This window comes from Mixophyes fleayi, chromosome 6 (genome assembly GCF_038048845.1).
Source record: "Mixophyes fleayi isolate aMixFle1 chromosome 6, aMixFle1.hap1, whole genome shotgun sequence".
NCBI lineage: Eukaryota > Metazoa > Chordata > Amphibia > Anura > Limnodynastidae > Mixophyes > Mixophyes fleayi.
Genome location: NC_134407.1, coordinates 150017112 through 150033744, shown reverse-complemented (window position 1 = coordinate 150033744; position 16633 = coordinate 150017112). Strand labels below are relative to the sequence as shown.

General features: G+C 38.0%; 1 protein-coding gene across 1 annotated transcript in view; it reads left to right on the top strand.

Moving 5' to 3' along the window:
- Positions 1 to 11487, top strand: part of LOC142095361 (cadherin-like protein 26) — a 111599-nt gene extending 100112 nt beyond the window's left edge. The window contains exons 17-23 of the mRNA XM_075178312.1: positions 202 to 258; positions 2140 to 2187; positions 4339 to 4395; positions 4491 to 4568; positions 6432 to 6491; positions 7606 to 7695; positions 10006 to 11487. Coding sequence (XP_075034413.1) covers positions 202 to 258; positions 2140 to 2187; positions 4339 to 4395; positions 4491 to 4568; positions 6432 to 6491; positions 7606 to 7695; positions 10006 to 10224 — 609 coding nt within the window. The 3' untranslated portion in view covers positions 10225 to 11487. The remainder of the gene's footprint in view (positions 1 to 201; positions 259 to 2139; positions 2188 to 4338; positions 4396 to 4490; positions 4569 to 6431; positions 6492 to 7605; positions 7696 to 10005) is intronic.
- Positions 11488 to 16633: the final 5146 nt, after the last annotated feature.

Genomic DNA, 16633 nt, shown 5'->3' with positions numbered 1-16633 from the left:
GCTGTCATTTTTTGATTCAGCGCACCAAAAAATGTAAGAATCAGTCAACTAAACCAAAACAGCTGTCCAAATTTTTTTTTTTTGCAGACCTGTGTTATTTATATCTTTCTACTGAGCTCTGTGTGTCTCTCTATAGTACAGTATAATAAGTACCGAGACATAAAAGAGTAATATAAACACACTCTGTTTATTTTTCTTTAGGCATCAGCCATTTTGAATGGAGTTGGAAACATAGCTAACGCTGCAACCAATAACCAGGTAACATGTCAGGCTTGCATTATGATTTCCTTTTGGCAAATGACTTAAAGCATACTTTCCTACTTTTGAAGGCAGCTGTCCGGGAGGGGGCCTGTCGAAGTGGCGTGACCATGTGTGGTGCGCCGTTAGGCTCCGCCCCTGTCAATCTTATGCAATTCCGGCCAATTGCAGCAGGGGGCGGGGCCATGATGCAGTGTTTAGCTCCGCCCCCACCCAACTTCAACAGCGGAGATAGCTGAATCCGTGATTTTTGCCTGCTCTCTCGGGAGTCCGGGAGAACTCACAAAAATTCAGGAGTCTCCCGGACATTCCGGGAGAGTAGGCAACTGTGACTTAAAGGGGTTGTTTCCTACCCTTCTTATTAATCCCCCCCCCCCTCCCACCTTGTAGCACTTGGTGTGTCATTTCCATTTATCTAAAGCTGGGAGCTGGACCTCACTGTGTTCAGTGTTTCTAAATGACACTTGCTGAGTACATGACACAATAATGACGTTTATAAATGTTATTCTGAAAGTGACTGGGTTAAAAAGGAGGTGTTGCTCATAGCAACCAGATTATAATTTTGGTACAGTTTAGATCAATGGTGTGGCACCGGCAGCCAGTGACCCACCAAGACTTGTCCTGCAACCCCTAGCGGGGGTCAGAAGGAGACTCATCAGCATTTACCAGGAGTAATGCTCAGTATCCAGCTAGTGTCCCTGCTTTAGGTTATACAGAGTCTCAGAGCTGATGAATAAATACAAAACACAGGTGGTGGCGACAGATTCAGTAGATTATGTAGTGAAAATGAATAAAAATGTAGAGATAGACCACTGGTATATTTTGTGTTCTAGGAGAGTAATTTAGCTTTTCTATATTGTCATGTGTGAGATGAAGTGAGGTGGAATTAGGGTTGCTTGTTAGCAGCTCCTAAATTCAGATTGGTTATTTGCATTGTAGGCCTGATTTGTTAAGGCGCGCAAAAAATTGTGTTTTTATTAAAATGCATGTAAGTCTGGCACACGCATGTCTGTATTCAATAAGGAGCGAATCTGAAGATATGTCTGATTGAATATGGGTCTAGGTGCTCTCTGCTCTAACAGACAATACACTGCAGGATATGTCTGATATATATGTGGAATATAAGTCCCAAAGAACGGCCAAAGAAGAAAAATACAGTTAATGTCACCTGTTAATAATAAAGTCATTAATGACAATACATTTAAAAAAGTATTTTTTTCTTTCCTCTTTTCTTCGATAAAATACATTTATTAGGATGTTATGAATGTACTGTACATAAAATGCATTTTTACAGTTGCTCCTGATTGTAAACACATGTTCTAGCTGCATACGCGAGTCTCATCACTAGTAATTGGTACTTACACCAGACCTATAGCTGGTGCAAGTGATAGGACAGAAGAACAAGTACCTTTGAGATGCCCAAAGCTTTAATCGAACATTGTACATCTCCAATTTTGTTCATTAGTGATGCTGCAGACTTGTTATGTTTTTTAGAATGACCCTGCTGACCAAAAAGTGTGTTGACCACCAATTGTTTAACGGTTTAACTGTATTTTAAAGTAAAAAGTACTAGAAAGAACTCTGAGAGATAAACTCTGACTGCCTGCAGAGGTCTGTTGTAAAAAGTCAGTCAGAACTAGAGAAGTCATTTAAAAGCACTGAGTAATTTATTTTAAAATTGACTTCATAGAGGACACTTGGATCCAGCAGCAGGCAATTAAATGTGGTAACACAACATTAGTATATGCATTATTTCAACCAGAAGGTAACAGACAAATAATGACCATGATTACAATGATTTGAAGATCATAATATTCTATTCTACTTATTGTTTGTTATATCCAGAGCATAATAATTTCCACATTTTCATCATTTTAATAGGAGGAGATTGATGGTGCATTTCACGGAACCGGTACTAAAATGTACTCGGTAAGTAGGTTTAAGGAAGAAAGTTTTCACAATTATGTGAGAGAGAGCGTGCTATGCAGTACACTGCCTCAACTCAGGTTGTAAGCAATTTCACATTTTAATGAAAATCGCAAATCAGCAAACTTAGGAAATATGTGCAGGTCTGTAGTAAAGGCAACAGGAATAAATTTACATACTTATAAGTAAAAGCTGACTAATTAGAAAGAAAGAAACAGTTTACATTTTTTTATTTTAAGCAGATCAGCAAGCTCAACTTTGTATCTGTGTACCCCAGAGACATCAAGCAAGATAAAGGGGGACTTTTGTTTAGGCATTCGTAAGGCAAAGAGGAAGAAATGGAGGTTTTTTTTCTACCTTTTAAAAGGTTTTGGAATGTGCAAAAACTGCAGAATATCCTTGAAAATGTTTGCATTTCAATTATGGCAATTAGCTACTGGATTATTTCTTTGCTAAAAAAAATATTTTACAAAAAAAGCATAGGGTTACAGTCAGTGGTTTTAGTGGAAATTTAGAAGTGGCGGTATGGAAAATGTAAGTGAATGGAATTTGATATTTTTACAACGGAGGCAGTAGTAAAAGTGGGCCAGGTGCCCTCTTGCCCCCCTTGCCCCTGGTCGTATGTAAAACCACTGTATACCAGCTGAATTTGACTACTGGTTACAATGGTAAAATACCATATTCTCATGGCAATTTTATGCCTTTATTTTGCAACTAGGTGTCTTTGTTACGCGTGCACATTTTGTACGCGTTGTTGATCATACAGAGATCCTTATCCAAAAAATATTTAGAAGTGAATACAAAATGTTGCAAACTGCAAAATTTAAGGCAATAATGTTTATCATTAATCCTTCATTCATTAATCTGGCTAGTAGATTTTGTTTAATATATATAAAAAAATCTAGCGCACTGGAATATAGAACCTCAATGGGAAGGACTAGTGTATCAGTATCTGCAGCTGTAAAACACCTGTGGGGTCTCAAAATAATGAACCAAAGAAAAAAAAAAAAAAACAGCGCTGAAAACTGAGACACTGACGATATCCGTGCCTCACGTTTTTGGCGCGTTTCATCACCTGTAGGTGATTTCATCAGAGGAAATTTGCTTTGTGATATTTAAATCCAGTGCAATGAACATCCATGTTATGTCTATATCATCATTGGTATTTTAGTGTTTTTACAGTTTTATTTGTAGACTTCATGTTGATTGAATAAATGTATTGACTATTTTAACCTCACGGGTGTCAGTGTCTCAGTTTCCAGTGCTGTTTATTGTTTTTTTCTTCAGTAGTTGTGTTTGACTGTGGTATGAGGTTTAACCTATAGGCAAAATAGACCAGCCAGAGGCAACAATGTTCCCTTTAGCAAAATATCCACTTCATACGCAATGTATTGCTAAACTTTTACATACTGAAAATATTCAAGCACTTTAGTGTAGATATGAGGAGGAGAGTTTGCCATAGGGAACAGTGTTCCCTGTGGCTCTTCTATTTTGTCTGTAGCCTACATGCATTGTCAAATTAACCTCCAACTGTCTGTTCACATTATTTAATGAAAATGCATAACACTGCTTTCACATATTGGCAACTATCATGGTGGCATATACAAATCTAGTATGATTTTTTGACAAAGGCAATCAAACTAATATAGTACTTTGATCACTCACCCTCACAGTGTAGTTTGTTTATTATAGCTATAGACAGCATTTGGAGAAAGATGCAGTTATAAAAAGTTGCTCCTGCAGAGTGGTAAAGTGCAAAGGTGAGGATGGTACATATTTTAATATCACAGATAAGTAAACTGAAAAAAAAAATGACGTTCGAAAGACGTAATGTAGGAATAAGTGACATAAAATAACAAACTAAAAATGGGTACATGTAGAGGTTGTAGAGGATAACAACCAATCCTGTCAATCTGGATCTCAGCTTGAAACCTGGACATGTGCAGCTGTTACATTTCGGCTGAACTCCGTTAAAGCTGTAACCTACGTACAATATGGCAGCCATTTTGTGGGATGAACCAATATATGTATGAGAAAAATAACATTTCACTAGAAACAGTAATGACTGCTTTATTTATTAGAATGCATAGTAAGTACCCAATTATTATGAATTACAATTTGAAGAAACAAGATTTTATTCTATTTGTGTTGCAGGCACCAGCTATGGTTGTGCATAATAAGGCAAGAGTAGGTCGTTCCAACAGCATGCAGGTCAGTGTCCCTGGATGTGATGAATATCACTTTAATCCTATTCTGCTCTGGCAACAGCTTCCATTTATAGTTCAAATTGCTTTTTGTATTTATAGGTCCACTCACTAAAGAACTACGCAGGAAACAGAGCAGGAGCAGGGACGTTTGAACGAGCAAACAGACGGCGACATTCTGTAAGTTACAGCTAACCAGAATAACTTTTCATGCATTTATATTTTGGAACCAATTATGATGTAGACATTTACTAAGATAATTGGCAGTGCATCCATTAGCAGGTACTGGGTTTATACTTCACTCATTCTGCAGGGCCTGCTCGCTTACAATTTGCTTTTATAAATTTGTCTCTACAATGGGCTTTTTGTGGTAGAAACTAGAAATGACTACTTTACCACTCAAGCTGTCCTTGGCACTGTGCAAATGTAAGCCCCATAACATGTTACATGGATGGCAGACTTGCATGGTCAAGAGGCTCCCCGTTTCATCATATTACTATATATGATTCTTATAAATGGTTGCCATAATTAACCAGAATAATATTTTGTATATACAGGGAGAATACATGTACACTAAATGGACAAAAGTATTTGGCCACACCTGTTAATTATTGAATTGAGGTGATTCAATCAGATCCGTTGCCAGAGGTGTATAAAATCAAGCAACTAGCCATGCAGTCTTTATTTGCAAACATTTGTGAATCAAAATGGGTTGTTCTGAAGAGCTCAGTGACTTCAAGCATGGTACTGTGATAGGATGGCACCTTTACAATAAGGCGGTTCGTGAAATTTCATCCCTGCTAGATATTCCACGGTCAACTTTAAGTGATATTATTAAAGAGTGGAAGCATTTAGGAACAACAGCAACTCAGCCACGAAGTGGAAGATCACGTAAAATCACAGAGCAGGGTCAATGACAGCCAAGGCGCATGGTGTGTAAAAGTCGCCAACACCCTGCTGAATCCATAGCTAAAGAATTCTGTAATTCCACTGGAATTGATGTAAGCACAAAAACTATGCGGCGAAAGCAAAATGAAATGGGCTTCCATGGCTGAGTAGCTGCATTCAAGCCTCACATCACCAAGACTAATGCCAAACGTCACGTGAAGTGGTGTAAAGCACACCGACATTGGACTGTGAAGCAGTGGAAATGTGTTCTGTGAAGTGACAAATCGCGCTTCTCTGTTTGGCAGTCAGATGGGCGAGTTTAAGTTTGGCGGATGCCGGGAGAACATTACCCGCCTGACTGCATTATGCCAGCTGTGAAATTTGGTATGGGGCTGTTATTCACGGTTTGGGCTAAGCCCTGTATCACCAGTGAAGGGCAATCTTAATACTTCAGCAAACCAAGTCATTTTGGACAATGCTATGCTTCCAACTTTGTGACAACAGTTTGGAGAAAACCCTTTTCTATTCCAACATGACTGTGCCCCATTGCACAAAGCAAGGACTATTAAGACATGGTTTGATATGTTCAGTGTGGAAGAACTTAACTGGCCTGCACAGAGCCCTGGCTTCAACCCCATCAAACACCTTTGGGATGAACTGGAACGGAGATTGCGAGCCAGGCCTTCTCGTCCAACATCAGGTACTGACCTCATATATGCTCTACAGAATAAATGGGCACAAATTCACACAGAAACACTCCAACATCTTGTGGAAAGCCTTCCAAGAAGAATGGAAGCTGCTATTGCTGCAAAAAGGGGACCAACTCCTTATTAAACTATATGTATTTTAATACAATGTCATTATAGTCCCTGTTGGTGTAATGGTCAAGTATCCAAACACTTTTGTCCATATAGTGTATTTCTTTATACAGATGGGTTGAAGTTGAGTTTGACACCATGGGAGTTTTGTGGTGATGAGAAAAACAATTTGGTGGTGGAGGGGCAGTGAAAAAATAGAAAAATGAATACATGTTAGAATAATGACCTGGTGCTGTTTAATAATCTCTGTCTATTGTAACTGTAACCATACAGACTTGTGAGTCTCTTGGGGTTATACAGAGACATAGACCTCTAATCTTGTACAATGCTTTTTCAGAGCCATCACATGGATGGAAGACTAACCCTCATTGATCGTGGTAACTCCTTGAGACATTCTGTAAGTTTCCATTAAACCCATGGACAATCATCTCCTACTGAAATAAATATGCAGTGCATAAAAGAAGGCAAAAGCAAGCAAGACTCGTCACATATATAATATTGGCATGAACATATAAGGAATTACAGTTTTCAGTTTAAACTGAAAAAACAACTAAGGGCTTTCCTGGCATTTTTGGTTAGAAGTAGAACTGAAGGAGCCTGAAATCTGATTCCTCAGTGAAGATGGTGGCAATCATCAAAGGAAGTTTGATGATTGCACACACATATATATATATATATATATATATATATATATATATATATATATATATATATATATATATGTGTGTGTATATATAGGGGACTAAGGAAGCCGCGTAGTGGAGTTCCTGAGCTGACCTGCCACTTGCACAGGAAGGGTGATAAGAAATGGGTCCAGCATGGAGAAAAAAATAGACAGGTCTGAGAGTGAGGGGGAGATAAAGGAGAAAATTCCACAGAAGGTAAAAAAATAATTTATTTTATCCGCCCCTTCCTCCCCTGACACACTCTCCTTCCCTGGTTCCCTCACCTGGGAACCTGGGAACCTCTCACTGGGATCCCTCTCCATTGACATCTTTTACCCTGAGACCCTGTCCCCTGAATCCCCCTTCCTTGTTGGGATCATGGCTCTTGGCACCTGTTCCCCTCCCCTAGTGTCCTCTTCCTTGGCACCCTCTCATCTCTTGTTTGGCTCGTTTAAAATAAACAGAAGACTAACCTTAAATGATATGTTCATTAATTTTTTTATGATATTTTTATTTCATTAACATTGAAAAACAAAAAGGAATAGTAAAAACCAAATTCTTCCCAAATATAAACACTATGTACAAGATAGGCATGAACATAACATAATCTACCAGTCCATAAACAAAAGTATTTATGGTTTGGGATAGATAGATAGATACTGCCAAGCAAACAAAACCACACATTTAGACTGAACAGGATATCATGAACGACCGTTTATCTTGGCTAATACATGGAGATAATCAGTTATGGAGCACTGACAAAGAAATAACCAGGTCAACAGAGGGTATCAATAAATGCTTTATTCAGATGTTGTATTTAGGACAACTTTATTTCTCTCTCTACAGGCAAATATGAGAAATCATCACTCTTTTGTAGCTGTTAACCATTCAGCACTTAGAAAACAGTCGAGGACTCTGGAAACAGCTTTAATACAGGTATAAATTCTCCAGATCGTGGCACTACAGCAAATACACTAATATATAGTATAGGCATACTTGAAATGTCATAAACTTGCTGATGTGATTAGTTCAGTCTCTTTTCATCAGTTCAGCATGCAAATTCATAAAGTAATCTGAAAATGGTTATTTAAATGGTACAAATTATTTCCTTGTATATCTAAAACTATCCCATTATGCTATATTTGTACCATACTTATTGATACTCCTGGCTATTAAAGTCCATATAAGAAATGGCAGAATAGGTGGGAGTCAGTGGATTAAAGCTTTAGATAGTTCCAGTTTAAATGAAAACTCCACCTTTGTGGTAGCTTATTTTTGTACTATGTCTTATAATTTTGCTTTTTGTACAGTGTATCTATTACTTAAACATAATGCAGACTCTCCATGTTTGGGGAAACAAATGCCCAACCCACCCCAAAAAAATGGAGAGTCTGTATTAAAGGTAAGTCCTAGATTCACCGTGCTAGAAATTGCATCCAGCAAACTATTAAACATGACATGTAGGATTATGTGTACCTTATAGAGGACCTGATTTAGAGTAGTAAGCAAAAATACAGCTGCAGAATTGAGGCCTAAGGTGTCTAATTTGATGTTCACGTATATAACACAAAGCAGAGCTACATTTGCAGAGAGGGTAATCATCAACTCCTAGGCTTGTTTTAAACAGGATTTGGTAGTATCACAGTAGGGCTAAGTGGGGTCTTTGGGTGACGCGCCAAACAAAGCACTCAGAGTAAGAAGTTTTTTGTATCATATGTTAGTGAATTACACATAAAATTAACATATAAGTTTTGGTGGAGTTATCCTGCATTATTTGAGTAACAATGTTTCCATACCTTGAAAAGACCTGTCCTACCACTAAAGACTCGCAAGAGAATGGGAAGCACAGGTTTTTTAAAATATTTTTCTCAATTTGAAAAATGGATATAATGAGATCAATAGATCTATTTTAATGGAAAAATTTGTATAGCATTTCAGAAGTCAACAAATGCAGTTCTATATTGAGGACAGAGAGATAAAAGACTGTCACAGTCACTGATTTCTGCTTGACTCTTACCTAATTAATATATCCTCACTGACCCTGCACAGTTTAGAGACTACACTGGTCACCTATGCTTCTGTTCCATGTGCTGCCGGAGACCTGGGCTAATTCCTTGCACTCTCCATAATTGTATTTGTTTTTCTGCCTTGTTGCTTTGTCTTACTTTCATCTCTTTTTTCCCCCCTAGATATATAGACAGCCCAAAAGTCACATAGGGCGAGATGTCCAATTCCAAAAAATAGATTGTAATTTTTTTTCTCTGTAATGCATCTTATAGATATGAGCGCTATAACTGTAAGCTTCTTGCAGGAGAAGACACTATTCTGTTTTGGGCATCTAATGAGTGTTGTTAAATCGCTAAAAACGCAAATTGGGACCAGAAACAATAATGATTCTGTAATAACAAATTACTGTCTTTACACTCAAAAATGCTTTCCATAAGAGTAATGTCTTTAAGCCATTATACTATGTTATGGGGAGTTTAAAAATATAATTATCCAACAAACATACAAAATACTATAGATAAAAAAAGAAAAGGAACAATAAAGACAGTGTAAACCTAACTATCCAAGGAAACATCTTGCTATATTCACAATTGCTTGAAAGGTAATATATTAAATTACTAATGTGCCAGTTTCATTAGAATGAAAACAAAATGTTGTTATATCAACTAATTCACTGATTATGAACTGTGGCATGTCCTACCCTTACCGAGATTATCCGGCACGCTCCTCCAGCAGCCATTCACACCAGAAAACAGATATATGAGTGTAACAGATAATGGATGTACTTCTTTCACCCTCATGATTCTGTTATCAATCCCAGACAGCTGAAAATTCAATGTGACTTTTGATCTGGCCAACACACTGAACACCTATACTGGTCCCAGGGTGATCAAGGGGAAGAGGTGTGTTTTTTTCAGCATGATCAATAGTTAAACATGGTGGCTTGGGGCCTTGGGCAGTCACCCCATTCACCCCTATTATAAACCACTGATGATTATGAAACACTCTGTAACTCAAATACTTCTTCAAAACAGGACAGATTACTTGTCCCTTACAGTGATTTCTTTGCACATTTTGCAAATAAATATCTAGAGACCTCAAGTGCTATGAATGTCTATTGATACAACACATTTTGTAGGTTCAATATCTGCAGTTATTTTAAGGATCCGTGCGGTATTACCTGGATTATATCTACTGTTTTACATTTTTGTAAATTAATACATTGTATTTTTACCACAGAAACTCAGCGCCCAGAGGAATGAACGGGAAATATATAAACCTCAAGTGTTTGCAGAAGAAGGGGGGTCTTCTCGAGCATCCTCACTGGAAACCATTAGTATCACAGGCAGTAGTGGCAACCTTTCAAGTGTACAGAACTTCGGCTCAAAGTTCAACATTCTTGGGAACATCTGTGAAGACCATATGATGGGCCTTCCCAATGCAGAGCTTTCATCATAAGCTTTTTATTGAATACAAAGTCATCACAAGCATCTTGTGCACTGAGAGAAATAAAAAAAACAGGTGCCATATTAGTTGTGCTGATTTAACATTGGAATTGGCAGATGAAGTATGAAGAAATGGCTAGGGCTCACTGATCGTTTTGAGAAGCTGATGTCAATTTTCATTTGCATCATCCTCATAGTGGGAATTTAATGTGTAAACACTTTACTCCTGATGGAGACTCCATTTATTCTATTTGTTCTTTATATCATTTGCAAATGGAACTCTACAGAGATATGGTCCAAGTGAGAAACTGGTACTTTTCCAGGTTGTCTTTTTCTTTTGGATAAGTTAATGAAACTCCAGTTTGCAATGACATAGTGTATCTACTTGTAGAGTGGTGGTTGGTTTATTTTAGACTTCAGTAGGCTTTTGGGAGATGTGAGATCCATGGTGTGATCCAACTTCTGGGAATGCATTAAGCAGGGGACTTCCATCTTTAAACTAAACACGGAACATTCCATAATATGAAGTATATTGCTCACATAATAGGATCCAGCAATCTCATTTTTTCAGTGCTAAATGCAATGAAACAGGTTTCGCGATCTTATGAATTCCGTGGAAATAAGTAGTGTAGTGGAAAGAACCAAGATGGTCATGTTTATATATAAAAGTGCACAAAATAAATTAGAAGCTGGGTTAGGGTTCACTCTGGCATATAATATCTTTTCAAATGTAAATAGTGTTTAATAAGGTGAAAGAGGGGTAACTGTTTAAACTGTGCTGCCTGCAGGGAAAGTATTAATAGAATAATGTGGCGCATTTATATTCAGGATTGGTGCTGTAAATATTGTTGCACGCTAGGAGATTTGCTTTTGAGGGATGTTTTGTTTCTATAGAATCAGAAGGAGAAAAGGTCTTTCCAGCAGTGACACAAGGTCGGCGCTTTCACAAGTTTTAATTCATTTTTGGTCAATACAAGGGGAGTAAAATATGAAATATTAGAGTAGTTTAGCATTGACACCATGTTATCAAAATTAGTTATAGGTTAAACATCAGTGATTTGGGAACATCACGTTATTTTGTCTAAGTGTCTTTAAGCCAGTGGTTTAAAAAAATAATTTAAAAAGTATTGCTGGATTACAGGTCCACATTAAAATGCACATGGTGGAAGTGTGAAAAAATGACTTTGAAAATCTGCCTACTAGGACCACAACCTTCTGTAATTTTAAATGTTTACTTTTTTCCTCATTAAATATTGTTCACTATATATATTTTAAATCAGCCTTGAGAGTTAATGGACATCGGGACTCCCTTTTTCTCTTTTGTGTGTTCTTATTTCATGGGTACACATAAATATGCTTGCAATGCCTGCATCAAATGCAGCTGGTAAGAACCAACTACATTAAAAATTATAACTCTTGATTACTGGCATCTTATCCGCACCCATAAAAATAGTCCTTTTGAGGGAAGAGAGAGGCTCTCTGGCTAACTAGGCAATACAACATACCTGTAAATGTGTCCTCTACACCCTTCTCATTTAAAGGAGAAGTCTAGTGGAGCTCAGAAATGGCTGCATATTACATGAGCTCCAAGACAACCATTTTCAAACCAGCTAACATTACTCTTTCAAGCCACCCCATCCCCTAACTTACAGATGGCCGTATGGCTCCAAAAAAGACGGGTACATTTTTTTCAGACTAGTCAGAGCAACTCACCATGAAATCAAGATGGGCCCAGCTACACTTACAGGCCACAGAACAAAGTCTGTCTGGAGAAGACCTGCAAACAGACTTAAAAGGGATATTTTAATTTTTACTATTAACAGTCAAATCAATGAAAATGCCTCTCCAAACTTTAAAAATGAGGTTGGGTATCAAAGCATCATTAAGAGACTTCAAAACAGACTTCACAGAACTGGGTGGAAAGACTGGTCACAATGAAAGATTTAGATGGGTTTTCAAATGAGATCTTCAGGCCTATATTTTGCAGCTGTTTTGGTTTTTTTTGCTATGACTTAGACCCCGATTTTTTGATAGGCTACAAAGCCATGACACCTTCAGATAACTCAACACATTTTTCATGGAGATCCACCTTTATTACATAAAAGAGAATGTTATAAAAGAAGCCAAACTCCTTCCAAAATTAGCGTGCCCTTGGTGTATACTAGTTATTTCCCCATCAATCAGCAGCTACATTGGGCATGCGCAAGTGATTCTTGCCAACAATGCTGACCCTGAATAATGCTGCCATAGTATGTTGGGTTTCCCATTGAGGCTTCTTGACTCCACAATGGCAGATAACAAACCATCTCCTCACCTGAGGCTTGCATCAAGATATTATGCACACATACCCTCTGTGTACAGAAGTAGACAGGTGTTCCCCTACACTGTTACAGATACAGTAGCACAAGGTGGAACACAACATATCCAGGAAACTAATAACCTGAGAGAATTTGATTAACAGTCAGTGATGTTCGACAGAGACGCAGCCCACAGCTGGGTCTTTTATGCAATGTGTGAAAACCAGGCCAGCCCAAAAAGTTCATACTCACAGGTCTCATGCCGGTTAAACACTCCACAAGTATGTGCCCAATATTTATTGTTTCCCAAAGATTGGGAACCTTCCACCCAGTTGATAATTACCAATTTTGCATATACTTTAATATGTCTTTATGTATAGAGGAAATCCTGCAACATCCATGTCAGAGAGCAGGGACAGTGATCTAATTGTTGATAGAAATCATTCCTTTAGACCCTAATGAGATGCATCCTAATCATACATCAGTGACATAGTTAAATTAATTAGCTAAACTGCAATTTCTATGTAACCTGTAAACCTCAAGGCATTCCAAATAATTATTGAGTAGTAAGGGTTTCCTTTCTTCTAAACAAGTGGTTGTACTCTCCGAATCTCCCCCATACGTGTCACCATCCCTCATCCTTCTGTGATGACTATGCAAGGCCATGCTAGAAGGCCTGTTTATGTTTACCTTCCCAAATTTAAGCCCCCACCTCTCCCTCTACCTCTCAGACAGTGATCATATATATCAAGTGTATCTGCTTATATTGCTGACTGCTCTTGCATGGAGGTCTCTCAATTTTGTGGAAGTCTAATTTTTATTAGTAATGTTATATTCCAAAGGCCTTTGTTTTCCTAAAAAATGATCCCTGAATAATAATGGGATAAAATACATCTTAACCTACCATTCTTGTGTAGACAGAAAGCAGATATTGTGGCCATCCAGGAAACACATGCTTTATCCCCCCCCTCCCTAAAAAATCAAATTCCCACTACCCCCAAATCGTCACAGCCACTGGACTTTTAAGCAAAATTATGTTGCCATCCTCTTGAGAAATTCCTCCCTCTAGAGAGTCACTGAGATGGCTGTTTAGTTACACTTGTGTCCAGCTCCCTTTCCCACAACTCCACATTTACCAAAACAGATACAGTATTAAAAAAAATAACTTCTTGCATAATATGATTTTTTCAATATATCGAGCACCCAACACGTGGAAAAATGAGACTATAGATTTGATACTAGTGGATAACTGGGTCTGGTCCAGGCTGTTTTACTAACTTATTATACATAGCAATTCAGAAGAATCTACCCACTCCCATAACTGATTCAATAAAATAATGATTGCTCAAGCTCTAAATCATCCCCTACTGAGATATTTGAATCTCCAAGATGTATAAGAAACCACTTTATGCCAAAATTAACATCTTACAGCTGTGTTAAATGTGGACCACCTCAAAATATTTGCCAAATTAGTTGTGACTAAAATAAATCTTTTTATTTTCAGAATAGATACAAAACAAGCGAGTAGACTTAATTTAGGACAGATAAGCTCTTGCTAAGAGCTGTGAGGCCAAAGAAAAGGGATGTTTTGGCTAAGTTGTAAAAAGGTTTTAAATAACCCATGCAAAGATGTTAAAAATCATCAATTTTGTAGGTTAATATTCCTATATATCAATAATAAAGCCTGTAAATTTTCTGGTTTCCTCAGAATAATTCCTGTCTCAAATTGTTTTGGTCTTTATAATACTATATTTGTGCAAGGCATGTTTCATTGAAAGTAAGATTTGATTAAATTGGGTTTTGATTGCATTTTGCTACATTTGTAACTGAAGGCTGTATTAGAGTGTGAGCTCTTAAACCAAGACAAAATGGTGGCTGCAGTCAAGGTGCTCAGCTTCTTTCATTCCCCTACGGCTGGCTTGGAAAAAGTAAAATATATTACTTATTTCCTAGGCAGAGCCACATTGAAGTGGAGGGGACACATGGGGTATGTGACGCACTGTGCACCTCTGCAGAGTAGCGAATACTCAGTGTGCTGAAGCTGGCCGTGCATAGTGCAGGAAAAGAAAGGGGCTTCGCATACGTGCATTGTGCAGTGAAAACCACAGCTCACAGCATGGAGAGGAGTCTGGGGCATTCTCAGTACTCGTCTCTTATGCAGTCACTGTAATGTTCGTTTTGTTGCTTACCAATAAACATTGTCCAATGCAATTATTGTGGGTCCAACGCACAAAGAGATTTAATAGCAAAAGATAGCAGAATTTACAGCAAGCCATTATAATGCATAAAAGGTATAACAATAAACAGGAAAGTATAAAACCAAATACATTGCACATGCGCTTCCCCTGGGCCCAGGTTCAGATACAGCCATGTTGTGTGTTGTTAGGAAGAAAGATTTACACTGGCCCAGGAGCTTGCTTATATGCAGTTTGAATTACCATAAACAGTGATGATGTCACGAATATACACAGATAACACTCAGAGAGGTCTTCATTGGTCCAGGGTTAACAATGTTTCAGTAGACTGCTTGTCATAGGTCACTTTATTTGAATCCTTCCACAAAGAAGGGGGTAACTCACTCCAACTGTTGTCTACGTGTCTTCTTGCCGAATAACCAGTTTAACCAGACCCATAAATAAAGTACTTTAGAGTATTAGTCTCATACTGCTCATAACTTGCAACCGCTAGATACGATCACTACTCTGTCGAAACCGGGTTACTCTTTACCTTTTAGAGGACTTGAACCATAAATACCTTTACTATAATATTATCTATGTATAAATAAATTTTAATACATTTTACTATGTAAAAGTGTGTGTTGTTAATCCATGTGATTGCATCATTACATGTGGCGTACTAAATACAATCACACGGTAAAACAATATTAATCAATTTAGCTTACTTCATCTAATTATATGACTTCAACATCACTTATAATCGAAAACATAAGTAATTATAAGCAAAACTATTCTAACAACAGTCTCACTTAATATAATTATTAAATAGGCTTTGTGCAAGTTTTGAAAACATGCATGGCATTGCCCAAAGGATATTAGTGTGCTTGTGATGTGTATAGAACATTGAAGCAAGAGTGAAGTTGGGTTTAAGTGTAAAAATGTATAATAATATAATAGGCTTTTTCAAAGTTGGCAGCATGGCACAGGGATAGACCTATTCATATTTTTTCTTGGTCATAGCACCGAGTGGAGCAATGACCAAGAAAACCCGGACCGAGCACAATTGTCCGAGCTTTCCAAAAATGTAAGCAAAATGACTGCAGCCAGAGGTGAATTCACCTATTGCAATTATTTAAATTTTGGCAATATATCACTGCATCTGGGGGCTGGAACGCGATCTGGTGGATGCTGCAGTCATACGCACAGTCTTATGAAGAACTTGTCACAGTAGTAGAGAGGTTTGGTGCTTTTCAACAAATGACCAAAGCACATGTGTTTGTGCCAAAACCAATGCCACATCAAAAGTCAGGTTTGAGAATCCTTGCCAGTGTATCCAATGGTTAACCTGCTATTGAGAGAGAGCTGGTTACAAAGGTGTTGAATCCAAAGTGCTTTGGATGTGGGGAGCCAGGCCATTTCTGGGACAAGTGTCCTAAACTACCAGAACCCATAGACTGTTCTGCCACGCATTTTGGGCCTGCTTATTCAAACTGTTGTATTAGGAGTCCCACATCAGGAAGTCCTTGTTTGTTCTGAGTGACTGTGCTTATTAAAATCTAGTCCTAGCTTTGGATGACTCGGGGAGTCTAAACAAAACCATAAGCACTTGGTTGCCCAAGATCGTTTGTATACATGAGGGCAACTGATAAATATGAAAGAACTCTTCTGCCAGTCACACTTAAAAAAACCAAACCGTCATAGTGGTGGCTGCCATAGTGCCTAAGTTGGGTTATCTGCTTATTCTGGAGCAAGACATTTCTCTGTTTAAAGATGTCCCCTGTGGGTAAGTGCAGATGGACACTTGGTAACTCATTCAATGGGAGGAAGTGTTATGTACGTCTAGTCACTATCCAATAACTTCTTGTTTTCTTCTTTAATTTTTTATCCAATAACTTGGTGGGTGGGGCGGAACTAATAGGGGGAGTGGTGGAGTTAACTAGGCCTTCTT